The sequence below is a fragment of the Bos indicus genome, chromosome 13 (assembly GCF_029378745.1).
Source record: "Bos indicus isolate NIAB-ARS_2022 breed Sahiwal x Tharparkar chromosome 13, NIAB-ARS_B.indTharparkar_mat_pri_1.0, whole genome shotgun sequence".
Lineage (NCBI taxonomy): Eukaryota > Metazoa > Chordata > Mammalia > Artiodactyla > Bovidae > Bos > Bos indicus.
This window is the reverse complement of record NC_091772.1, coordinates 73,688,379-73,715,186: the sequence shown is the minus strand read 5'-3', so window position 1 is coordinate 73,715,186 and position 26,808 is coordinate 73,688,379. Positions and strand designations below refer to the sequence as shown.

At 51.6% G+C, this 26,808-nt stretch overlaps 1 protein-coding gene across 1 annotated transcript; it reads left to right on the top strand.

Annotated features, from left to right (window-relative positions):
- The first annotated feature begins 1,143 nt into the window (after positions 1 to 1,143).
- SDC4 (syndecan 4) lies at positions 1,144 to 22,571 on the top strand. Its single transcript, XM_019972458.2, has 5 exons — positions 1,144 to 1,263; positions 13,856 to 13,994; positions 15,118 to 15,164; positions 16,388 to 16,580; positions 20,542 to 22,571. Exons 1-5 carry the CDS (start codon positions 1,195 to 1,197, stop codon positions 20,691 to 20,693), a joined length of 600 nt encoding a protein of 199 aa, XP_019828017.1. The 5' UTR covers positions 1,144 to 1,194; the 3' UTR covers positions 20,694 to 22,571.
- Positions 22,572 to 26,808: the final 4,237 nt, after the last annotated feature.

The window sequence follows — 26,808 nt, the reverse complement described above, 5'->3', positions numbered from 1 at the left end:
CTTGTCAGGAACCAGATCCCATACACCTCAATGAAGGCCATAGCAGCCCAAAGAGTCGGACACAACTGAGCAGGTAACACACAAGAGCTCACATGCCACAACTAACGATTCTGCATGCTACAACCAAGACCTTGCACAGCCAAGTGAATAAATATTTTTTTAAAAAGATGAACTTGCCAAACAGCTCTCAAAGAGATCAAACTTTTTAGGAAGTTCAATATCAAGAAAACAAATCCCTTAAAACAGAGGTCAGCCACCCTAAGACCAACAAGCCCACCCCTAGCTTGTTTATGCTCAGCCACTAAGAATGCTTTTACAGGGACCTGCCTGATGGTCCAGCCACTAAGACTCTGAACTCCCAATGCAGGGGGCCTGGGTTCCATCCCTGGTCAGAGAACTAGATCCCACATGGTGCAGGCAAGAGTTTGCTTGCCAGAACTAAAGATCCTGTGAGCTGCAACCAAAACCCAGCGTGTGCAAATAAGTAAATAAAAATGAACCTTTATTTTTTTTTTTTAAGAATGCTTTTACATATTTAAAGGAAAGGAAAAAAAATCGAAAGAATCCTATCTCATGACACGTGAAAATTATATGAAATTCAAATTTCAGAGTCCAGTTTAATCAGGACACAGCCACTCTCTTTCCTTGAAGTATTTAAGGTTGTCTTTGTGCTGCAAAGCTAGAGTTTGAGTAATTGTGACAGAGACCATCCAGGCCTAAAACATTTAGCTCTTTACAGAAAAGTGCCTGCTGACTCCAGTCTGAAAACAGCCTGCGACTGTTGCCCATTTTCGGAGGGGAATGTACCCATCTGGAAGGGCGCTGATCTAAATTCACGGCTCTGGGCAAGTCCTTCCGGTCTATGGGCCTCAGTTTCCCCAACTATAAAATGGGTTTATGCACAGCTTTCTCGGGTCACCTGCTTAGCAGGGGATCGGGGATCGGGGCTGCTGGAGGCCAGAGACTGGATGGACTGAGCGGCCCGCGCCCACGGGACGGGTCCCTCGGGTTTCCAACGGGGCGGGTAGGAGCAGCACCCCGGAGGCTCAGCTTTCGCGGGGGAATTCCGGGCGGGGTGCGGGCAGCGGGGGAGGGCCGGGGCGGGGCCGGGGGCGGGGCCGATCACCGCCTATAAGAAGGGACGCGCGCCAGCCCTGGCCACCCGCCTGCGCGCCCTCTGCGGACCGTGGTACGATGGCCCCCGCCCGCCTGCTCGCGCTGCTGCTGCTCCTCGTGGGCGTCCCCGCCGCCGCCGCCGAGTCGGTAGGTGCTTGAAGATCCCCGAGTGGGGGTCGGGGGGCGGGGTGGCGGACCGGTATCGTCTTTGTTCTGGGATCCTACGGAGGGGTCCAGGGGCGGGCAATCGGGGGAGTGTGCCGTCCCCAACTAGACCAGGGAAACTTTGTTGGAAACTTTGCCCTGGGGTCCCAGGGAGGCTCCGGGGCGAGGAGTGGGGTGACCCCTCCGCGCACGGTGCGCCCCCAGCCTGTTGCGCTTCTCGCCTCCCCCCTGGCCTCAGCCCCGCCGCGGGCTCCAGGCTCGGACGTGACTAAGCTGGTGTCACCTCGCCTCCCCTCACCGTCTCGCCCCTTCCCCGGTGATCCCAGGGCAGGCTCGCGCCCTGATCCCCTCCGCGCCCTCCAGAAGCCGAGATGGCCTCGACATGAAGGGGGGCTGCGTGTACTCGGAAGGGGGAGGGGTGCAGGATTCTGAGGGGCCTTGTTTCACGCACAGGGAGAGAGGACTGAGCCCTGACCTCAGGTTTGGCCTCAGCCCTGCCAGTGGCCTATGACTTAGGGCAAGGCCCTGCCCTCTTCTGAGTCCCAAAGCGTCTGGGGGACTGGGATGGGAGGTGAGCAGTGCTTCCATAGGGTCAGTACAAAGTTGGGACTCTGATCTTTCCGGGGCAGACTGGAGGGACTGTGTAGGCTCAGAACTTCGCCAGAGTTGAGCCTCTGCTTTCTGCCAGAAGAGCGTTTATTTCCACTGATCTGACTGCTGGGAAAACCCAAAGCACTCACCTTTGGGTGGGGTGAAGGGGGACTGGGGGAAGAGAAGGTCTCTGTTAGCCTTGAATAACCTCCTTACTGGTTCTTTACTGGTCTCCCCACTTAACAGGTCCCTGTCATAGTGTCCAAAGCCCTGGGCCCACCAGAAGCTCCATTCATCCCAACGGTCAGTTGGGAAGGAGGGAGGCCATCTCCTCTGGGAAACTGGGCCACAGAAATTTCTGAGAGAGGCTGTCTGACCCTGCCCCCCAACAAGCCTGGTCTCTTTGGTACCCTTAAACCTCTGTTTTGGGAAGAGCAAGTGGCATTTAATCTTAATATCAGTTCTCAGTGGGGCTCCCATTTCTCTGGGATGACTTAGAATAAGTCCTTTCTGCCTGGCAGGCTTCATTTGAGACCCTGAGCTATACTCCCCCTCCCCTCCCCAGGACCCCCTTCCTCGCCAGCCCCCAGGTAACAGTTGCAGCCCTGAGTGATGACAGCAAGCCTTCAGTGCTTATGGAACTGTTCTAATAGCTTTCTGATAGCTGTTGTAATGGCTCTATCAACTAGTTTAGTTCAGCCCTTGTGTTTACTGTTTTAAACTCGTCCTGAGGCTAGAGAGGTTAACCAACCTGCCCAAGGTCACACAGCTGATAAGGGGCTGAGTCAGATGCAAATGAGGCAGCCAGGCCTCCACATCCCTTTTTTAATCTTTTGCTCCTATCCTGATGTGTAGTCTGATGCCACTCTGAGTGGCTGCAGTTGTGTGCCATCCTCAAAACTAGTTTAGAGTAGATAAAGAGTAGATAAAGATTTGGGGCCGGCCAGCCACCGAGAATTCGAGGGAGAAGGAAACCGAGGCCCCAAGTAAGGTGATGACCTCACCAAACTAAGAGGCACAAGCTTGTCAAAAGATGAATGGCTGAATCAGGACTCGAACCCAAGCCTGCTGCTCCCCAATGCAGCGCTCTAAACTAGGCCCTGAAGGATGTGTTGGTGTCACAGTGATGGAGGTTTCCAAAGAAACAGCGTGGCGCGTCCCACCGGCCTGTGTGGACTGGGGAAAAGGGAAAAGACCCTGGAGGTTGAAAGGTCACTGCATGGGCAGTCACATGTCAGTCTTGGCTCAGGGGTTGCCGAGCCTGCAGGTGGGGGGCGGGGGTGGCGTGTGGCGAGAGAGGCAGGCAGCTGTGCCCTGGGGGCCGTCAGAAGGATGTGGTTTGGGGGAGGGCAGGTGGTGACCCCTGAGCTGCAGGAGAAGTGAGCCCTGGGCAGCTGCTTCCTGAGAGAGGTGTCCGTCTCTCCCACCCTGACCTCAGCACTCCCTTCTTGGCTAATGTTACAAGGTCTTCCACCTCGAACTGGGTCACAGGGCTTCCCCTTTTATCTCCCCTCTCAGTGCCTTTCCTCCTAGGGCTGTAGATGGAAAAATCAGACCTAGTCACGGTTGGATTAGACCACAGAGATGATCTGGTGGTCAGCCCTTTCCTTTTTTTGCAGAGAAAACTGAGGGCCAGGGAGAAGGGTGGGGCTGCTAACAGCTGTCATTTATGGAGTGCTCTCCGTAGACCAAGTCCTGGTGTGTTTTAGTCTCATGAAAGGCCTAGCATGTGGGGATTATATCATGCCCACTTTACAAGTGGTAACGTGGTACCATCTTTGGGTAGCAGAGAGCTCCCAGGCCGTCAGAATCTCTGTCCTGTCGTCCCCCTCCAATAGTGCTGTTGGGACCACTTTGCAAATTTTCGGTCTGCCCCCTGCCACCCACCATGTCCCCCTCGGTGCCACAGGTTTTGGGAAGGGAACCCAGCCTGAGCCACAGCCTCTTCTGTGTTTGGCGGGGCTTGCGGGCCTAAACCAGTTCTTCCTGTCCAGCTGGAAGCATTCCCCTGATCTACCTTCCTACCACTCCCTCCTTGGCCAATTAAAGACAGCCTTGTTTTGGGAGCTGCCACGGGACCCCCACCACCCGCCCCCTCCAGCGGTGTTGCTGCCCAGGGGCATAGACATGGCACCTGGCCCAGTCACTTCTGGAAGTGTCCCCCACCACCCCGTGTACTTCAGCTAAGAGACCTTTCTGGTCTTCTTGAAAGGTTTCTCCTTGATTGCACAGAAGTAGGGTTAGGAACGGAAGCCCAGGGGGGTCTAGGACCCTTAAGTGGCCAAAGAGAGCCCTTTGGAATTCTTAGAAGCTCAGAGAGCTGTGATAGGAAAATATTTGAGCTTTACTTTGGAGGGTGTGAGATTGGGTCTCTTTCTCTCTCTGGGTTGACATCCCCCATCTGTAAAATGGAATTTGAACTGAATAGACAGCCCTTTCCAGCTTGGATAGTCTATTAATAATTAAGTACCTATTCTTTGAAAGGGCAGTGGGAACCATAAAGACATCTAAGGCATTCACTCCCTTGAAGAGGCTTATGATTCACAAGGAGCATTAACATCTTCCATCAAATTCTGAGCCCTCATCCCCTACCCTCCTTCCACCCATGCACACAGGAACTCTGCTCTGTGGATTTTCAGTGAAATACCTGGCCCGGAAATGTCTGTATGAATGAACAAATAAATGTGTTCTTGTAACTTCACGCTAAAAGGCGCACTGAGGTTGTTTATTACTGATACAGATGCTTCCCGTGATACTGTGAGGTAGGTATCGTAGGTATTACTAGCTTCACTTTTACAGGAAAGTGATGCTCAGAGGAATGGAGGGGCCTGCCAAGGTCTGAACCAGGTCTGACAGGTCACACAGGCTGTCTGATTTGCAGGTCCTCAGAGAACATTGCACATGAGGAAGTTGGCTGGCTTTGAAGGCAGATGCCTTGGGTCCCTCCTTCTGAATCGCTAGTTGACCTTAAGCACCCATGCCCTCTGGGTCTCAGTGTCCCCAAGTCTAGAAGCCTCCAAAACCCTCTTGTAGGTCCTTTCTAGTGGGGAACAGGGAGCGCTTTCTCAGCCTCCTTGGTAAAGAGCCTACAGGAGAAGCGACATTGGGGAGGTGGGTGGTGGAGACATTCAGCTCCTGCCATCGCCAGCTCCTGGAAACAGAAGGCTTTTCCAAGGACTAGGAGTGCTGACCCGGCCTGAATGAGGGACTGGGGGAGCCAGGCTGGGCTTCGCGCCCCAGTTCCTTCTAGGGAGGAGTTGGCTCCTAGCTCTCCGAGGCCTCCCAGACTGGTGGGTGTGATTTTCAAGTGACTACTTAAAATTGGGGGAAGGGGCTGGACAGGGCTCTGTGAGTCACTGGAGGAGAGCCGTAGCTGGCCTGCCTGAGTCACCCCCATTTCCTTTCAGCCTCCTGGGGATGTTGGAATTGGCACCCCCTTTAGGGGCTGTTAAGGATAGTCAAGCCAGTGTCCAGGGCCTTGAAGAGACACACAGAAAATACGAGCCCTAGGCCCCTGACCCTCACAGGCCCTTGCCCAGCTGTGGACTCTGACAGGGTAGAGTTCAGCCAGTTCTCCAAATTGTCCTCTGCAAGACTTGTGGTTGCCAAGGTGGGAAGAGGGAGTGGGGGAAGGGATGGATTGGGAATTTGGGGTTAGCAGGTGCAAACTATGATACATAGAATGGATAACCAATAAAAGCCTCCTGTATAGCACAGGGAACTATATTCAACATCCTGTGATAAATCATAATGGAAAAGAATATTAAAATATATATATATGTTTAACTGAATCACTTTTCTGTACAGCAGAAATTAATACATTGTAAATCAACTATACTTCAATTTTTTAAAAGTTACTTAAAACAGTATATATAGAGAGAGAGACCTCTGCAGAGAGTGTAGTGCTCTGCCCCTAGCCTTAAAGCAAAACTGAGGTTGCAATTGGTCTGAGTTTATGGAGCATAGTATAGTCCAGACTTGACCTGACCCCAGAATTCTCTGACGCCCTCTTCTTGGGATTGGCTGTTGGCCGGAGGGCTTTGGAACACTGATTTGGAGTTAAGTAGACCTGACTCCAGAGCTGTGAAGGCCCCCTCTTACTAGCTCCATGGCTTGGGACCTCAGCTCTCTGGTCTGTAAGAACGGGATTGTAGAGAGCCTTGTTGGAGATAACAAGGCTGCAACTGAAGCTCTTAGAATCTGGCCTGGTAAACGGGAGGCGTTCTTAGCCACGGTTCCCAGCTTTGCCCAGGCCGCCCTGATGCCAGATGGTCCTTTCCTTTTGAGGATCCCACCCCCAGAGGCCCCTTGGAAAGCTCTCTCCCCTCCTCCCAACAGCTGCAAGGTGGGTGGGGAGGAGTCTAGGGTGGGGCTGGCTGATGGAACCCAAATCTCCTATTTGTTTGTCTTAGAAGTGGGCCCTTTGCTAATTACTGGATGGGTTGATATTTAAACAAGAACCAGTTCCTGACTGCCCCACCCCTCCTGGAGGGATCAGTGGGAACCCCCCTGTTGAGCAATTTTCAGCCAGGAGGGAGAAGGGACAGGGGGCTGGGAACCTCTTGGGACGTGCTCGGTCCTGGCTGAGCGTTGTCCTGTAAGAGGAGGGCTGGAGTTGTTTCCAGTCCGGAGGCCAAGGGAATTGCAAAAAAAAAAAAAACCCAGTGTTTGGGGGGGGAGGGGGTGCGATGGTGGATAGAAAAGATACAGTGTTCTGGAAAGCCAGTTTTCAGATGTTTTCACCTCCTGATGCCTAGGGAGTTTGGGGAAGGCATGTGTCAACAGTTGGAGCCTAATTTAACCCTGAGTTCAATAAACCTGACTTCTTGGTCAGGTTTGTTATTAACTCATGGGTGACCTTTGGGCACATCCCCTCCGGGCCCTGTCCCTGGGAGGCGAGATGACTGGAAAATGGGTACGTTTCACAGTCAGAGAAACCCAGCTCTGCGGCTCAGTCCGGGACACACAAGTTAGTTAATAAGTCACTGGGCCGGTGTGAGCCCCAGCGTCCTTTAGCAAACACGTGTGTCACTCCCGGGCCATCACGGGCGTTTGGCAAACTTCTGAGTAAAGGTCTGGCTTAAGTTTAGTTTATTATTAGCGGCTAGACAAGAGTTCTTAACCTGGGTGGCTTGAGGAGGCAGTGTCTGGGTGCGGGTTGAAAAATAAGAACCAGTGGTTGTGGTTCTTAGGGTTCAGAACTTTTCCGGCCTCTCATAGGGCTCCAGGCGTCCCCAGAAGATCACTCTGCGATCTGATCAGCTCTTTCCAGCTTCAGCCTTCCGTGGGCCCGCCCCGGGTCAGGCCCTGGGAGTCAGCGCCCCCTCCCCGCTGCCTTACTCTGCGCCTCCCCTCCCCCTCCTTCGGGCCCAAGCTCGGCTGCCCCAGTTTTGTCTGGCACAGTGGCAGGGGCTGCTAGTCAGGTGACACCTGGGGTAATGGAAAGGGGAGGCAGGGATCGGCTGGTATGTGTGGAAAGAGTGACTCGGTGGAGCCCGGCCTGTGGGGACTGGCTGTACTAGTCCACCTCGGGGCGTGGGGGCAGGGGTGACCAACGGCTGGGACACTCCTGGCCCTGGGGAAGCCTGGCCAGGAGATGTCTGTGGGACAGGCTGACCCGATCAGGAGCAGTGGCTTCCCTGAGAGGCGGTGGGGAGGCTGGGAAGGGGCAGGAAGCCAGCACCCAGGGTGGACCTAATTGGCCGAGACAGGAGATATCGGCTTGGCTCTAGAGAACACGGGAGGCTTGTTTACGGGCCGCCTCAGATCCAGCGGGGACCTGGGATCCGCTGCTAGATTACAAGCCCGGCTTCAATGCACCTCTGTCTCTTCGGCCCCTGAGGGAGCCAGCCCCCTCCCCGGCCGTCTCCACCGGTAATCGGAACAGTGCCCAGCTTGGTTACCAGGCCTGCAGACAGAGGAAGGCTTGTCTGTTTGAGAACCGTCTTGTATAGGTGGGGAAACCGAGGCCCCGAGAAGGAATCTCCCAAGATCATCAGGCTGTTAGTGACAAGGATGCCACGGCATCAGCCTCTGGCAGGGAGATGTCCAAAGGCTCTAGAAGGTTCCCTGACCCTAACCCTTCCCACCAGCAGCTGGTGTCCCTCCGTCCTGGAGCCCTGGCTCTGGGAATGGGCTGCCCTGGGTTGGGGGAGGGGGGATTGGTGAAAAAGCCACTGGCAGTGCCAGGCCTGGCTTCTCTCCTGAGCGATTGTGTTTGGAGTAACCCAACCTTGGAGTGGGCAGGGCGGACATTTGAACCCCGCCCCACCCCGACTCCCATCCCCAGACCTGGCTTTAACCCTTCCTGGACCAGTACACCAGATCCTGTATTGGTGGTGGGTGGTATCTTCTGGTCTCCCAGATACTTTGTTAATCCTCAAGGCAGGTCAGGAAATACTCTGGGGACTCAGGGGCTCAGTTGAGTTTCAAGTGTCTCTGGTCACTGCCATTTTCTCTTTTGGAAAAGTACAGTGGTTTCTCCTCTGCCTCTCTGCTTAGAACAGGTGCTCCAAGCTGTGGGAGCTTGCACAGATCTCTGCTCATCTCTGGACCTTTCTCTCTTCCAAATTCTCAAGGGGCCTGATTGGCTGTTGATTAAGTCTCTGGTCTCAGAAGCACAAGAAATACGTTTTATAGGGCATGACCCTTCACAGTTTGCAAAGCACCTCCCCGTCCACGCAGCACCCTCTTTCCAGCAATGCAACTACTTGTATGACTTTTCTCAAGTCTCTGACCCTTTGAGCACTAATCCCCTGAGCTGGAAGGAACGCAGATGGGGGTTAATAATAGCTGCTACTCCTTGAGCACCTGCTGTGTACCAGGCCATGTGCCGTGTCCCTTGCATACCCCTAATGCATTTCACTTCATCTCATCCTCCTGCAAGGTGGTACTTACTAGCCTTGGTGACAAAAAGAGGAAACTGAGGCTTCAAGATGTGAAATAAACGCCCAGGCTCGTATCGTGAGGGAGCAGCAGGGCTGTGGTTTGCTATTGGAGCTGCTTTTACAGGTCCCCAGGCTGGTGGTAGATCTTTCCATTTCTGCCAGGATGCTGAGTCCAGATTGAGGCAGCCAGGTTTTGCTCATTCCGGGGGACATCAAACCTTTCTGAAGGACGGTGGGGGAGGACCATCGTGCCTTATCAGTGGCCCCTTCTGGAGATCTCCTGCCAGGACCCCTCTGCTGCGTTCAGCAGTTAGGGCCCAGGGTCCTCAGCATTCCTACTTCTTCCAGAATTTAACTTGCCCAGTTGTCCTTCTCATCTCACCCCCCGCCCCAGAAGAAGCGTGTCCCTGACCCCTGGGGGTCACTTCCTCCTCTGGGGAAGAGACAGGCAGGGGAGACTCCCCTCTCTGCCTCCCACCAGTTCACAGTTAAGCAAGCTCTGACCCTGAACTTCTCCCCAATGCCCCAGCCAAAGTTCCTCTTCTTTCGTTTGAGCAATATCACTTTTACCTCTGTTGACTCCCTGGCCAAGGGAAGGGGTGCCCTGGAGCCCTGGCCTGGCAGCGGGTGCTGTGGATGGTGGCGATGAGGTGGAGAGGGGTAGCGTGGGTGGCAGTGAGAAGTCTGGCTCTGGCGAAGACTCAGTCTCGAGAAAGATCTCAGTTTGAATCCCAGGTCTGTTGCTTTCTAGCTGAGTGACTTCACACAAGTGACTCAAGGGAAAGTCACTTTCCGGCCACACGGGTAGAGCACCTCACCAGGCTGTTGTGCCAATCAAATGAGCTCTGATGGAAGAAACCAAGCATGGTGCCCAGCGTGTCGAGGACCCCAGCCCCTGTTCTTCTTCTGGGTGACTGAAGCTGTAAGACTTTGCAATAGGGTTGGTGACTTTCCTAGCTTCATGCCCATCACCTCAGGACTGGATGGGGGTTACAACTGGAGTGGCCGCAGCTGCCCGTGGATTTGTTGAGACCTCTGCACGCGTGATCAGTCACTTCAGTTGTGTCAGACTCTGCAACCCCATGGACTACAGCCCACCAGGCTCCTCTGTCCATGGGATTCTCCAGGCAAGAATACTGGAGTGGTTTGTCATGCCCTGAAACCTCTACAGGAAAGCATCCAGCCCCAACCCCAGTTGCCCACCAGGGCCTGCTTGTTCAGATGTTGATTTCTGTTGTGTGTCTATGAGTAGGACTTCTAGAGAAGACCTAGAAGTGGGAAAGGAAGACAAGTCTAGCCTAGGAGCCCAGAGACCTAGGTTCTTTTAATGTTGTTGTTTTTAAGAGACCTAGGTTCTAAGTCCAGTTCTGCTTCGGTGACCTTGGCAAGGGTGCTTATCTTTTCATCTGTTTGCTGGGTAATAAAATGAGATGGTTGGGCTAGGGCCTCAGCTACCTTCTGTTGGTAGGCGTTAGTCTCAATAGCACAAAATACACCTACCCTTTTTTTGTTTATTTGGCTGCATCCGCTCTTAGTTGTGGCATGTGGGATCTTCAATCTTTGCTGTGTCCTGCAGGATCTTTAGTTGTGGCATGCCAGCTCTGAGTTGTGACATAAAGTTCCCTGACCAGGGGTTGAACCTGAGCCCCCTGCATTGGGAGCGCGGAGTCTTAGCCACTGGACCACCGGGGAAATCCTACCCTTCCTCTTTTCTATGGAGAGTCTAAGGAAGCGTCCAGGTGCCCGCCAGGGTCTGCTTATTCAGTTCTTGATTTCTGTTGTGTGTGCACGAGTAAGACAAAGATACAGAGAGACCTGAGGGCCCAGAGAGGGTGCCTGTGCGTGCACACATGTGTGGATACCCGCTCCCCAGGTAATGATGGGGTGAGCCAAGAGCAGGGTGGGGTCCCTCTCTGGTCAGGGTGGGGCCTGGCTGCTGGGTGGCCTGGTTCTTCAAAGTCACCCCAGACTGAATGGGCCTAGTCTGAAAAGAGGGTGGAGGAAGGGAGGGCTGTTGGTACATAGCCTCCACCCACACACATGTAAAGGGACGCTTGCCCACAGTCCCAGGGAGCATGGTTTCACCTTGCTGGCGTGGTCTTAGGGCTCCTGCACTCTAGGGAATTTCTCTCTTGTCAGGGGTCTTGGGCAGAGTAGGACCACTTCTGGAGTTGGAGAAGGATTGATTTTATTTATTCGCGAGCCGCGAGGCATGCAGGATCTTTCTTCCTGACCAAGGATCAAACCGCTGCCCCCTGCAATGGAAGCACTGGACCACCAGGGAGGTCCCAAGCCCTGTGCTTTCAGAGCCAGGATGGGTACCCGATGGGATCTAATCCTTGTGTGATGAGATCTGACGGGATCTGAACCATTCTTGGCATGACCTTAAGTAAAGTCATTTATGCTCTCCAGGAACCTGGTATAAAAATGAAGCGTTGTAATTGGGGAGGGGAGGGAGACTCAGAGGGAGGAGATATATGTATAATTATGGCTGATTCGCATTGTTGGATGGCAGAAACCAGCACAACATTGTGAAGTAATTTTCCCCCGATTAAAAAATAGATTTAAAATAATGAAGAGTTAGGGATGACCCGGTGACCGTTAAGGTGGCTGAACTGGGAATCGATCTAGGTTTCAGTCCAAGTTTTGTTCTGACTTGGTCTTTATTTCCTGATGTAAAACAGAGATAGCCACTACCAATCACAGCCAATCAACGTGCTAATCCCAGGGGTGGTTTTCACCCTCAGTACTCAGTACCTCAGTACTTTCACCCACTAAGAGAAAGGCAGGATCCATAAATAAACAGCCGTGGCTCTTGGGGATGCGGAGGTAGGGGAAGGGCCCAGCCTAAAACAGCCCAGTGTCAGGACCCCAGCCCCCGTCTTGAGTACTTGGAGCTCTGACTGGTCTCTAGGCTCCATATGCAAGTGGCCAAACTACCTTCTTTCCCTCCTGGGCTGAGTTTGACCTCCACCTGACAAGGCTCCGTCCTGGCAGAGGTAGGCGGACACTCCGTGTGCCCGTATGTTTATGGGTGTGTTGATATATATGTGGCTAAAAGCTCGGGTGACCTATGCCTGGGTTCTGGTCCAGAGTGGCCACTTTCTGCCTGGGTGATCTTGAGCGAGCGACTTCAATTTTCTGAGCATCCCCTCAACCCTCTCCCTGCCCAGTGTTTCAGCAAATAAGAGCTATGAGGAGGACCTGCTTCAAGCTAAGTGCTTAGTTTGGTAAGCTGCCTAGATCCTGATGTTTCCGATTCTGCCCCCCACCCCTCCCGCCTCCCCTGGGGGAATTTGCAGCAGGAGGTGCGGATGGGAGCCCAGGGACCCCGCCCTAGGTGCAGGCAGCTTGCGCAACCACAGAGGAGCCATTTTCTGGAGCTGCCAAACTAAAGCCACAGGCACGGGGCTGTGTGGGGGCTGGAATTCCAGCGCCAGCAGCTCCCCAGCTCCTGATTCCCGAGTCATGAAGTCATCCCTCACCAGGGCTTAACCCTTTCTCGCTCCCCACCCCCATGTGTACCAGGCGTTCAGCGGAGATTCTCCCTTCCGTGGTGGGAGGGGAGAAATCTCCCTCCCAGCCTGACCTCCCTCCCGGGAATCCAGCTGCCCCACACAGACAGACAGACAAGAGTGGAAGGAGACCCAAAAGTCTGCTTCCACCCACCTCTCCCCGGAAGCCTGGGCCTCTCCCACAGAGGGTAACCTTGTCTTAGGGACGGATGTTCCTTTCCAGGCTGGCTCTGTGTCACTGGTAGGTCTCCGCTGGGTGGAGGACAGCGTGGGGCAGTCAGAAACAGAGCCTGGCCTCTTTTCTCTGAGTGTGTAGCTGACTCACCGTGTGACCTTAGGCAAGTCGCTGTAGGAGGGCTTAGATTCTTTCCCTTTCTGTGAAATGGGAGGGCAGGACCTCCCTGGCCTCCAGCTGGTGTTCCGTGGTTCTGAGCAGACCCCGCCCCCCTCCACACCTCCTGCAATTAGGGGGTTGGGGGGAAGAAGAATGTTTGGGGCAGAGGGTTTGTATTGACCTAATTTGCCACCCTGACTTTTCTGGGAAATGGTAGGCACTTGAATGTTTGAGTTCATTAGTGAAAGAATGAACTTTGCCCTGGGGCTGCTGTTCTTGTGGGCAGACAGAGCCTCAGCCCAGAAGCTAGCTGGGAGGGTGGTGTGAATCCCAAGTATTTTTGACTCTCTAGGAGCTTGGTGGCTGATGTTCTGCAGGTCCTGGGGCCAGCTCTGCCTTCCTGGATCTTTCATACTTTCCTTGTGAAAGCTTCTCAGCGGCGGTGGACCTGAGATTCTAGCTGGGGATGGCTGGGGCCCCCATACGTGGCAGCAGAGGGGTACTTAGGAGTGCTGGAGTGGATAGTTCATGAGAGCAGGGACGGGGCTCCACACCACACGGCTGCAGCATGGCTCCGTGGGAGATGTCTGGAAGGCTGAAGACACGAGTGTGCTCACGTACACGTGACTCACCGGGTTCCGGGCAGCGCCCTGACCCGAGGCTGTCCTGGGACGTGAGTGAGCCAGCCCTGCCTGTCCCAGCCTGGTCTGACTCAGCTGGGAAAGATGTCCGGGTCAGGGCAAAACCAGAGCCAGCAGCCCTCTCCCTGCCGTGGGTGAATCATCAGTGACAGTATCAGAGCACCCCGGAGCGTGGACTGGGAACGCTGGCTCTGAAGTCAGTCTTCACTCCGTCTGCTCCCACGAGTCACCCAAAGAAAATGACTTAATGTCTTCAGGGCCCAGTTTCCTCGGTTGTAAAACAGAGGTGAAGACTGGTCTTTAGAGTTATTAAGAGCAGGTCCTCTTTAGAGTTATTAAGAGCAGGTCCTGGCCTATAGCAAGTGCTCAGTATAGGGTACCTAGCATATTTATATTCTGATGATGCTACCTTCATTATTTTTATTAGCCCAGAATGGGAAAGGGTTTTGTCTAAGGTCACACAGCAAGTTTGGCACTAGCCTGACCCCTTCCAGCACCCCAGCTCCCTTTCTAAACACTCGCTTCACTGCCTTGCAGAGTTCGGGGGCTGCTAAAGAGCATTGGCGGGGGAGCTACCGGTTGATGTGTCTCCTGTTTTCACCCTAGATCCGAGAAACTGAGGTCATCGACCCTCAAGACCTCCTAGAAAGCCGATACTTTTCCGGAGACTTACCAGATGACGAGGACGTCGGGGGGCCCGGGCAGGAATCCGATGACTTTGAGCTGTCTGGCTCTGGAGATCTAGGTACAGAGGAAGTAGGGGGCCGGCCTGGGGCTCAAGGCTGCAGAGAACTTGTCTTTTACAAGGGTGACCCCACTTTGGGGTTTGAATTTTCCTATTGTGTCCCTCCCCGTGAAAAAAAGATGGGGGAAACAAAAGTCACCGGATCAACCCACCCCTGAGACCCTTTCCAGGCAAGCTGATTGTTGCTCCGAGTCCATTTGTAGTGGAAAACCAGCCCAAACCTGTCCGCCTTTGGACAGGATTGGGTGGGAGTGGGCGTTGGGAAGAGAACTGAACTGTGGCCTGTTTTCCTTCCTTTGAAAAGCAAAGGGAGCTCTCAGGAGCCTGGGGGCGGGGTGGGGAGAGCTGTGGGTGGGAACCGAGAACCAACCCCTGCTTCTGCAAGGTTGGGATTGGGAATCGTGAAGGGGCCTTCTGGGGCAGGGCCAGGGGCCCGCGTCTTTCTTGGTCACTTCCTGGCCCTGGCTGCCAGGCTAGACAGAGCTACTGAAAAGCCTCCCTCCTCTGTGTGGGGTGGTGTAACTATCTGAAGTTTGAATTCTGGAGCCACATAATCCTGAGTTCAGACTGCCGCTCTGGGACCTCTGAGCCTCCGTGTCCTAATCTGTAATGTGGGAATAGAAGCGACTGTACGTGTGGTGGTGATTAGACTGAGTTAAAAGCCCTGGGCACTTACGCGTTCTCAGTAAATACATTCATATTGGAATTTCTAACATTTACTGTTGCAATCTAGAGTCTTCTCAAATCAATCTCCTGGGAATCTTGTTAAAATCCAGATTTTGATTTAGTGGCCCCTGAAATTCTACATTTCTAACCCCTCCTGGGTGATGTTCTTGGTTCTGGGATCTATAATGAGCAGGGGTTTAGAGCTGACAGAGCACCTGCCCAGTGACCGGCTCAACATTCACATGAAAGAACCAGGGAGGCAGGTCTCAGGAGCTCCATTTTACAGAGGAGATGACTGAGGCTGGGGTGGGAATGATCACCTGCCGGACATATGCTTGTTACCTGTTGAGCACTTGAGGGCCAATTGTGGATTAGAACTCCCACCAGCCATGGCTGTAGGGGTCATCAACCTGGGGGTGACTGACTTTACATTCACACAGCCTTTCTGACCTTACAGATGACTCAGAGGACATCCGGATCTTCCCAGAAGTGATGCACCCCTTGGTAAGTAGCTCCTCACTTTGGCCTCTCCTTTTCTCAGCACGTGTTGAGACAAGCAGAATAAATTCGAGTCTGACCTCATTCTGTAAAAAGGCTTTTATCTGTGGCCCTGAACTCTTGGGACAGGCACAGCTAAGGGTCACAGGTAGACCTTTTTCTCTGTAGGGATAATCACTAAGTGATAAACACTTGCATGTGTTTCCACTCTCTTTTGCTTTTTTAATTGTTATTTCATTTATTTATCTGACTGTGCTGGATCCCGGTTGTGGCACTTGGGATCACGCGGGATCTTTAGTTGGAGTAGGTAGGATCTAGCTCCCTGACCAGGGATCACACTCGGGGCCCCCTGCCTTGGGAGCTCGGAATCTTAACCACTGGACCCCCAAGGAAGCCCTTCCAGCCTCATTTTTGTGTGCATTTCTAGGTATTTCCCAACATTAATATCAAGTTACACATACCGTTCTATGTACTGCATTTTTCACTTACAGTGATCGTGAGTATTTCCCCATGTAACTCACTGTTTTTCCTATTCATTTTTATAACCTTCATAATCAGAGTTCACCCAGTTGCCCTTACCTATGGGAAAGTGGTTTATGATTTTTTTGACATCCTATAACAACAGTCTAACAAGCATCTTTTACACAAATCTCTGATTAGCTCCTTAGGACAGAGTCCCAGAGGCAAACTGCTGCGTTGAAGGGCAAACTGTTTCTACAGTCTTGCCAAACCACCCTCCGGGATATTACTCTAGAACACCTGCTTCCCTGTGCCCTTGGTCACATTATTCATTCCCCACTGGGGATAGATTTACTGGAAACGTTGGGCTTCCCTGGTGATTCAGATTGTAAAGCATCTGCCTGCAATGCAGGAAACCTAGGTTCAATCCCTGGGTTGGGAAGATCCCCTGGAAAAGGGAATGGCAACCCACTTCAGTGTTCTTGCCTGGAGAATTCCATGGACAGAAGAGCCTGGTGGGCTGCAGTCCATGGAGTCGCAAACAGTCGGACACAACTGAGCAACTAACACACATAAGAAAAGTTGAGGGTAAGGATTTGACAGCGTGATTGTTGAGGGATGGTTGCTCACGTCTGCTCTGGGACCACGTGGTTTGGCCGGCAAGAGGCAGAACCATTCCCTGCCTGGCTGAATGTCCCTACCCCCTGCCTTGGATCCTCCTCCCCACAAACCACACTGAGTGTTGGTCTCTTCTCCTTTCCACCATCCAGGTCCCGATAGATAACCACATCCCTGAGAAGACAGGGAGCGGAGTTCCCACCGAACCCAAGGAACTGGAAGAGAATGAAGTTATCCCCAAGAGGTCGTCCCCTTTTGATGGGGACGAAGATGTGTCCAACAAGGTGTCCATGTCTAGCACAGCCCAGGGCAGCAACATCTTTGAGAGGACAGAGGTGCTGGCAGGTAAGGTCCCGGGCTTCCCGCAAGATACCTCGGAAGGGGAGAGGGCTTGGGCAGGGATAGTGCTGCAGGCAAGGATGCCTCTGGCCCAGTGGTCCCCGACCTTTTTGGCACCAGGGACCAGTTTCATGGAAGACGGTTTCTCCACAGACGGAATGGGGTAGGGGTGAGATGGTTCAGATGGTAATGTGAGTGATGGGAGCAGATGAAACTTCGCTTGCTCATCTGCTGCTCGCCTCCTGCTCTGCAGCTGGGTTCCTAGTAGGCCACTGACCAGTAACAGCCCAGGGGTTGGGAACCTCTGCTCTAGCCTGTTAGGCGATTTGGTACCCCTTCCTTGCAGCCACTAGGTGTCCTGGGGCCTTGAAGGATGACCCTTCCTCTTAGAGGTGGCTCTGACTATGTGTGTAGCCTGGCAGACCGAGAGCAAGAACTGCATATCAGAGGCTAAAAAAATAATAGATGTTGCGTCGTTCACTTGCTGTAAATCCTTTTCTATTTACAAAGCACTTTCCCAGCCTGGGTTTGGCACCTGGGATGTTAATTATTAAAAGTTAAACTTCCCGTGAAAACTTCCCCTTGAAGCCCAGAGGCTCCTTTGAGTTGGGCTGGCTTCCCCTCCCCCTCCCCCTACTGTCACCTGGCAGCCTGGTGACCTTGGCTGAGACGCTTTCCAGCCTCAGTTTTCATGTCAGCAAACGGCCACCATGCTACCTCCTTGGGTTGGTGTAATAACTTTGTGAAAAATAGAATCTAAAATAACTTGGCGTACTGTAACATGTTTGTTTGCACTGTTCCCAGTGGTAGATGGTGTGTGTGTTAGCCCTTCAGTCGCATCCAACCCTTTGCAACCCCATGGACTGTAACCAGCCAGTCTCCTCTGTTCATGGGATTTCTCAGGCCAGAATACTGGAGTGGGTAGCCATTCCTTTCTCCAGGGGACCTTCCTCACCCAGGGATCGAATCCGGGTCTTCTGCATTGCAAGCGGATTCTTTACCAGTTGAGCCACAAAGGAAGCCCAAGAATACTGGAGTGGGTAGCCTATGCCTTCTCCAGTGGATCTGCTCGACCCAGAATCAAACTGGGGTCTCCTGAATTGCAGGCGGATTCTTTAACAACTGAGCTATCAGGGAAGCCCCATAGTATATCGTATAGTATAGTATATGGCATTGCATAGCATAGCAAGTAGTAGGTGGCCCGCAGGGAAACTTCCTGTGCCAGATTAAGAAACTAACACTTAGAGAGAGTACGTTTGGCCTCAAGTGGGAGCCACAGGCTTCCTGACTAATGTTCTATGTGGAGAAAGACGTGTCCCAGGGTGAGACTTCAAGGATGGCTCTGTCTAGCCTGACTATGGGGCCTTTGGCTGGGGTGGTAACTGGCTCTTTCTCTTCTTCCCCAGCAGCTTTGGGGGTCTCCAAAACTGGGTTGGGGACTTTCTCAGAGGGGACTCCCTCTCTAGCCAGGTTTTTACAGGCCAAGGGCCAGTCTGGATGAACCAGCCTAGTGAGGAGGGCACCATGGGTCCAGGCTGGCTTACTCCTGTCTCCTGGCAACCAGCTGGGCCAGCAGCTCTGAGGAGGCTGGAAGTGCAAGGAAAGAGCCCTGTGTCCTGCCTCCCTCCGGGACAGATAAAGGATCTTGCCTGCATCTTGCAGGGTATAACCCCCAGTAGGCCCAGCTCAGCCCTGACTCTGGCTTCCAGGTCCCTGAGTCAGTGTTCTTTGAACTTTCTGTGTGATGTGAGTGGGGTGGGGAAACTAGAGGGCCCTTGGAGATTTTTTAGTCTTATAAATTTCAAACTATTTGGTAGCAGTCTTTTCGAGGTAAAACCCGGCCCATCTTTCTTCACCCACAGAGTTTCACTTTTAGTTGGTGGATGTGGGATTAGCATAAGGTTTTGCTTTCACCAAACAGTGGTTCTACTGCTTTTAAAGAAAAATGTAAAAACCACTGATCTAGTCCAAGTAACTGTTTCTTAAAACATGGGAGACTCAGGCCTAGAGAAAGCAAGCCACTTGCTTTAGGTCACATAACAAGTGAGAACCAGTCATCTCTTAATACTTCCAATGGAGAATGACACATGTGCAAGATCTCCATGTAAAAAGTTATATTGTTGAGATAGCTGGGGTGAGATCCTCAATTCCGGTAGCTTTTAAACAGTACCTGGGGGCGCCAGGAATGTGGAATTCCCTGGTGGTCCAGCGGTTAAGACTCAGCATTTCCCCTGTAGGGGGCATGGGTGCTATCCTTGGTGGGAGATCTAAGATCCTATAAGCTGCACAGCACAGCCAAAAAAAAAACCACCCTGGACCCTGGGAGTTTATCAAGTGCTTGCCATGTGCCATATGACTCACACGCCCCCTCATTGAGTCTCCACAACACCCCAATCTGACACGTATGGTTATCTATACTCTTACAAATAAGGAAAATGAGGCTCCAAGAAGTCTTATCTCTTATCCAAAGGCACAAGACCAGACAAGTGGTGAACCTGGCTTTGGAACCCAGGACCACAGTCACTTCCGAGACTGTCCTTGGGCCTTGATCTTCTGGGGACTCCCAGCACAGACCAACGGTCTAACAGAACAGATATCAGAGGGAGAGGCGATAAGAAATGGGAAGGGGGTTGATACCTGATGGTCCGTGTCTTTTCTCTGGTATTTCTTGGGGGCACTGTGTTGCTGCTTTTTCGTCGTTTTAGCCAAGAGAGAACCTTCCTTGGCTCCCCTGCCACTGCGTCCCCATTCTGTGCGTAGATTTGGAGTGTGTGCAGGGGCGGAAAATTAATCTTCTTAGACTAAGACCGAATTAGGGAACTCAATCTGTCACAGGAAGGATTCTAGGAGACATCCCTGCCCCCTCAACAAACAGGAGTGAGCCCTCCAGGGTGCCTGGGGTCATACAGAGAATATACGTTTACCCGATGTGAGAAACTCGCGTCTGCTCTTGGCCATTGCTCCTCTCTGAGCCCAATGGAATAATTTATTAAACACCCACTGTTGTGCCAGAACAATTCAGGGTGGCAGGGACACAGATACAAACCACAAAAAGTCACAATTAATGAATATTGAGTATATGCTATGCATTATTCTGAGCTCTCTTAAGGGGATTGATTTATTTCAACCTAGGGACAAACCTATAAGAAAGGTACTATTGTTTCCATTTTACAATGAGAGAAATGAAGAAACTTGATTATTTAGATTCCATTGCCAGTAAGTGGCAGAGACAGGAATAGAATGTAAGCCTTAAGCACTGAGCTTCATATGTGCGGACATATATCACGTATATAATTTGGGGTTTTTTTTGCCACACCAGCTGGCATGTGGGATCTTAGTTCTCTGACCAGGGATCAAACCTGTACCCCTTGCATTGGAAGCACGGAGTCTTAACCACAGGACCACCAGAAAGTCCCAAACCACATATGTAATTCTTCATAACATAGGAGTGTGGACACACGCACATGTTGTAACTGTGTATAGTAGCATATACCTGCGTGTGTACAGAGTGTGTACACCCGATCGGGTATAAGTGTAGGTCTGCATAGGGATGTGTGCACGCAAGGTCAACTAGAGAGCTCCCTGTGCTAAGGACTGTGGGGTAAGTAGGTCTAAGGGGGATTTCCACAGCCTGCGATTTTTCTGCTTCCTGGCTCAGGGCTGAGCTGTTGCTGGGGAGTTGGCCTCGTGTTGGGAAAGAACCTGGCTTTGGACTCCAGCAATGTGGGTTGGAAGGATGCCTTTGTCACTCTGGTTCTGTGGTTTTTTCAGTCCTTTAGAGTGACTCCCTTCTCATGAATGAGGTGGTGAGGATCAAATTCAGTAAGGCATCAGCAGAGTATGCCCCTGGGCGTGATGGTGAGGGTGTCCGGGGGCCAGAGAACCAACCGAGCAGAAGCGGCCCGTGCGCCCCGAGGTCCTGACGGGCCGCCAGCCCTCACCTCGCTGCCCCCTCTCTCCTCTCCAGCTCTGGTCGTGGGCGGTGTCGTGGGCATCCTGTTCGCCGTCTTCCTCGTGCTGCTGCTGGTGTACCGCATGAAGAAGAAGGATGAGGGCAGCTACGACCTGGGCAAGAAACCCATCTACAAAAAAGCCCCCACCAATGAGTTCTACGCCTGAAGCTTCCCCCGGAGCACCTACTTGGACTTTAGGGGGAAGGGACGCTGAAGGATTTTGAAGGGTGGATGTTCGGGGAGGGGGAGGGCAACCCAGTCCTGATCTATCAGCATCTCCCGCTCCGATTACAGTTTCAGTGTCAGAAGAGACATCACCTTCTACTGTTCCTGCTTGCCTCTTGATTCTCTGGGCCTCCACTGTCCCAGCAGAAAAACAGGGTTAAACTTGGCCTTTCTCAAGGCAAGTCTGGGGTTGGATCTGTTTCTTCATCTTCCCATTTAGAATCTAGGCCCAGCTTAGAGCCTGTATGAACAGGTCTGATCCAGAGTCTTTCTAAGCCATTGTACGAGTCCTGCTGGAGGTCAGCCCCCCACCTGCCAGCCTTCCCCCCTGCCCCGCTTCCACAGCCTGGCCCCTGGCCAGGAGCTGGGAGAAGGAACCAGAACCATCTGTCTGCACCTTGAGATGTGTCCATCAGAGGCATCTGCAGCCACACTACGGGAGTCTGTGGTACACCTTGGGCCATTCTAGGCTCTTCCAAGTGACTTTTGGAAGTCAACCTTTTTTATTTGGGGAGAGGAGCTGAAAGTTCATCCTGAATCAGACTTGTAGAATATTCTTAAGTCTATTTTTAGTGGGGTATTTTTTTTTTAATGGTTCATTCCTTTGTACAGAGCCTCTCTCTTTGGGCAAGAGTACACAGAAACCAAGGCTTTCTCTGCCCTCCTGCACCTTTCCACAGTACCTGCTAAGTTTGTATTTAATGGTGTTTTTGTTTTGTTACTCGAAAATGAGACAAGAGTTGGAGATATAATTTTTATTAATTTTTTTTACTACTATTTATAGCTTCAGACAGGGCCTTTCTTTCCCTCTTTTGCCTTTTTTCTTTTTTTTTTCCCCCATGCTTTTGTTTTTTTAATTCTTCCTACTTCCCCGCTCATGACCTTGGCCCTTTCTGAAGCTGCTTCCTCTAAGAAGCTTTTGCTGAAATATAGGGTGTTTTTTTTTTTTTTTTTTTTTTTTAGCAGATCCCAAACTATAACGTAGGGGATGGTGGGATATTTGTGTCTCTTTCATGTAATATATTATTATTCTTCCTTGGTTCTAGAAAAATAGATAAATATATTTTTTCAGCAAATAGTGTGATGTATTCCTGTGTGAAGTTGGCTGGGTGGTTGAGTGAGTGAATGTTTGTGGGGCTGAGTGGATTTCTGCCTCTTTTTCTGGTCCTGTTTCTTGGTGCCTTCTCCCGACTGGGCTAGAAACCTTCTCTCTAGCTTCTGCTTTGAGCCCAGCTGGGGTACCTTCATTTGCGATCTCCAAATTTAAGAGAAGATCGGAGAGCTGTGCTATCTAACATGGCAAGTGCCGGCCACTCTGAAATCAATTAAAATGACAGGAAGTTAAAGTTCATTCCTCAGTTATACTAATCCACATTTCAAGTGCTCAGCGGCCACGTGGGGCCGGTGGCTGGTGTACTAGACAGACCAGTAGAGCCCACTGGCATCTGTTGCCTGCACAGCTTGAGAACTAAACTGGTTTAATAAGTCACAGGCTCAGCCTGGTTAGGATGACCTTTGTCCCTCTAGACAAAGGGGGACTGGGAGGGCTGATCAGGGCCTGGCTCTGGGGCTTATCCTATGCAGAGAGGAGAGGCCTAGTGGCTCAGGCTGGCCAGACCGCATCTCCTGACCCCATGGGGGTACTGGAGGGAGTTACCCTTGCTTCCCTCCCCTTCTGTGACCCCAGGGTCCCAGCTGGCTGGGTCCTCTTCCTCCCCCCATGTCCCTTTTCCTCTGGCCATGTTGGGAGTGAGCACCTCACATTGTTGTCTGTTACTGATTTTTTTGATAAAAAGATAATAAAACCTGGTACTTTCTAGATTGCCTGCCTTCATCATTTCAAAGCTCATCAGACGTCATCCTTTCCCTTGATCTCAGCGGATCCTGAGATAATTACTGCCAGACACCGGAAGGCAGAGAAACATAAGAAGCCAAGAAAGGGCCCGGAAAGGAGGGAAGAAAGTCAGAACGTGCACACCGTGGCCTGCGGCCATAGCCTGCCTACCTCGGAGATTTGTTTAGGCGGCCCCGTGTTTAAAAAACAAACACAGAAATCCTTGGATTCCTTGCCAACTATGGAAGTGAGGATGTTTCACATAAAAATCCAGATTCCCTGTTTTTCTTTTGCGGGGAGAGGGGAAGAAATCAAGAATTGGCAACTCAGGTAACCATAGGGAGTTGCATATAGGCGCGTCCCCACTTTAATGCAGGCTCTCTCCTTTGCCAGTCTGTCCATCTGCTTTACTCACGTCACCTCTTTGGCCTCTGGGCATCATAGCTGGTGGTCTCTGGACAGATAGCATTGACACCTCTCTTGAGCCTCATAACAACCCCCTGAGGTGGGTGACAGTTACACTGTTAGTCACTAAGTTGTGTCCTACTCTTTGTGACCCCATGGACTGTAGCCTGCCAGGCTCCTCTGCCCATGGAACCCCAGTCAAGAATACTGGAGTGGGTTACCATCCCCTTCTCCAGGGGATCTTCCCAACCCAGGGGTCGAACGCAGGTCTCCTGCATTGCAGGCAGATTCTTTACCATCTGAGTCACCAGGGAAGCCCCTTCTGAGGTGGGTAAGATCCTTTTTACCGAGAGGGCAACCCAAACTTTGCTTGCCTGTGCAGAGCTAAACCTTCATGCCGGGACTTGACTTCGAGTCCAAGTCCATGTCATGCTTGAACTTCGGTGGTGTTCCTTTGGTGCTTCATGGCCCACTGGTTCGTTGGGGTCAAGGAAAGGATGCAAAGAAAAATTGGTAGTAGAAGCAAACCCTCACATCACAAACGTGCATGCCAGGAACCCATTCTGTCCTTTACCCCTGTACCCACTGAATCGTCAAAATAATTCAACAAAGTAGGTACTATTAGTAGTCCCATCTTATAGATGGGGAAACTGTAGCTAAGAAGTTAAATAACATGCCCAAAGAGACACTGCTTACCAACAGTAGAGGTGGGATTTGAACTCTTGCGGTCAAGATCTGGAGTTTCTCATCACTGCCCATCTGAGAGTTTATGCTACCCAGGGCCCCTTCAAGCCACACTCCCTTTGAAGTAGGGAGCCTGGTTTCAGATCCCTCCTGAGGCCCATGAAGCTTGAGCGTGTCTCTGCACTTGCAACTGGAATCTGTTATTTGTTTTTTGACTGCACTGCATGGTATGCTGACCTTCCCTGACCAGGGATCAAATCCATGCCTCCTGCAGTGGAAGCTCAGAGTCGTAACCACTGGAATCTTGCAGAAGGCTCTCCCATCTGTTTTATCTGCATTATCCAATCCAGTGGTCGTTTGTCACATGCGACTATTTAAGTTAAAATTAATTAAAATTCAGTTCCTCAGTGGCACCAGCCACATTTCAAGTGCTCAAGAGCCACATGTGGCGGTAGCTACTCTATCAGATAGAGTAGATATGGAACATGTCGAGTGTGGCAGTGCTAGGCTGGACAGTGTGAGATTGGGTCAGAACCCCGGGATTTGGATTTCAGCTTCATTAGCAATTGCCTTGGAGAAGGCAATGGCAACCCACTCCAGTACTCTTGCCTGGAAAATCCCATGGACGGAGGAGCCTGGTAGGCTGCAGTCCATGGACATGACTGAGCAACTTCAGTTTCACTTTTCACTTTCATGCATTGGAGAAGGAAATGGCAACCCACTCCAGTGTTCTTGCCTGGAGAATTCCAGGGACCGGGGAGCCTGGTGGGCTGCCATCTCTGGAGTCGCACAGAGTCGGACACGACTGAAGCGACTTAGCAGCAGCAGCAGCAGCCATTGCCTTGGTCTCCAGCATCCTCCAGGGTGGTAAGTCAGAACCTGGTCCCTAGGAAGTGCTCTATAAGTGGTACTGTATTCTCATCACGAGCACTTCTTTTGGGTTAGATATGGGTTCCAGAGACCCTGTATCTTTTATCACTGTGTTAAATTACCCCAAACTTAGGAGTTTATGGCAACATAAATATCCCACAAAGTTCCCACATTGGGCTTCCTTGGTGGCTCAGTGCTAAAGAATCCGCCTGCCAATGTAGGAGATGTGGATCCCAGCCCTGGGTGGGAAAGAGCCCCTGGAGAAGGAAATGGAAGCCCACTCCAGTATGCTTGCCTGAAAAATCCCATGGACAGAGGAGCCTGGCAGGCTACAGTCCATGGGGTCACAAAGAGTTGGACACAACTGAGTGAGTAAACAACAAAAAGTAGTTCCCGTGGATCAGGAGTAAGCTAAGTGGCTCTGGGGTCTCCTGGGATTGTAGTCAAATTGTTGGCCAGAGTGGCAGTCTTCTGAAAGCTTGACTGGGCTGGAGGGTCCATTTCCAAGATGGGGGTGCACGTGCACGTCTGGCAAGTTGGCATTGGCTGTTGATAAGAGTCCCTTGCCATGATGACCCCCAGAGGGCTGATTTGAGCATCCCCATGTCAAAGCAGGTGGCTTTTTCCAGAGAGTCATCTAAGAGAGCCAGGCGGAAGCTCACTGTCATTTCTACTAAATCTCATTGGCCACAGGAGTCCGCCCTGTTCACTGTGAGGGGACTGCAGGAGGGTAGGAATGCCAGGAGGCAAGACCACTCAGACACCATCTGAAAGGCTGGTTCTTACAGTCCCACTGCTGGTCAGCTCCACAGCGGGTAATTTACCTGGAATGCTAACCCCGAGTGGACACTGGTATATTATTTCTGAGAATTGGGCTGGAGATTCAAAGCCTTGTTGGACAACATTGGGCCAGTTTTGTTCATGATCCAGTCTTCCGAGGCACATTGTGGCTTGGGGAAATACTTCTTGATGGAAACGGAGAAGTTCCTTTCTGGGGTGTGGGGAGGCCTTCAGGCCAAACAGATTTCTCCTCGCCAATAATCTGTTATATGGTTTGGGAGAGTGAGATGGTCAGGATCCCAAGATGGCCCCCAATATTTCTACCTCCCTAGTGAATATGACCTGTCTGTTCCCTCCCCTTGAGTGTGGGCATGATCTCCAAAAATGATGGATGGGAAGGTCACATTGGGCAGCACAGGTGAAGGGGTTCTGCAGATGTAATAAAGGTTCGAAATTAGTTTTTGAGTTGGTAAAAAGGGAGATTACCCTGGGAAAGGAAATGGCAACCCATTCCGGTATTCTTGCCTGGGAAATCTCATGGACAGAGGAGCCTGGCAGGCTACAGTTCACGGCATCACAAAGAGCCGGACACAACGTAGCACCTGAACAACCACAATCAGGCAGATTGTGATTTGGGGAAAAACTTCTTGATGGAAATGTGGCATAAAATGCAGAGCAAAGTGACCTACCAATGTGCAATACAGAGCTTTGTAAGAAATTAAATTTTTGTATAGAATAATCGTTGCAAATATTCAGACAATAAAGCCCATGGCTAAAGGAAAACAGTTGAAGTTATGTAAAAGAGGGTCTGGAACCTTCCTGAAGAGAGTGGTGCTTTCTTGTTGACCCTGAACAAGCAAGCTGCCGTGAGTTCTACAGCGTCAAGGACATGAATTTTTCCAGCAACCATGTGCCTCCGAGAGACTGCAGCCCTGACTGACACCTTGATGACAGCCTTGGGAGCCCTTCAGTAGACGACCCAGCCAAGCTGTGCCTGGACTCCTGACCCATGGAAACCGTGGGACAATAAAGAGTGTGGTTACAGCCTGCTATGTTTGTGGTAATCAGTTATGTAACAGAGAAAACAAATACAGGAAGTTCGCTTACTTCCTCTGTTATCCAGGCTAGAACACTGGAGTGGGTAGCCATTCTCTTCTCCAGGAATCTTCCCAACCCGAGGATCGAACCTGGGTCTCCTGCACTGCAGGAAGATTCTTTACTCTCTGAGCCACCAGGGAAGCCCCTCTCACTTACCTCCTCTGGACCATCAAATTCCTCATCTGTACATTGGAAGAGGCCTGCAGTGTTTGGATCGTCTCTAAAAGTGCTTCTGGGGAATTCCCTGGAGGTCCAGTGGCTAAAACTCCATGTTCCCAAGGCAGGGAGCCCAGTTTCGATTCCTGGTCTGGGAACTAGATCCCACATGCCGCAACAAAAGCTCCGGCATGCTGCAAATAAGAACCTATACCGACAAAAATAAATA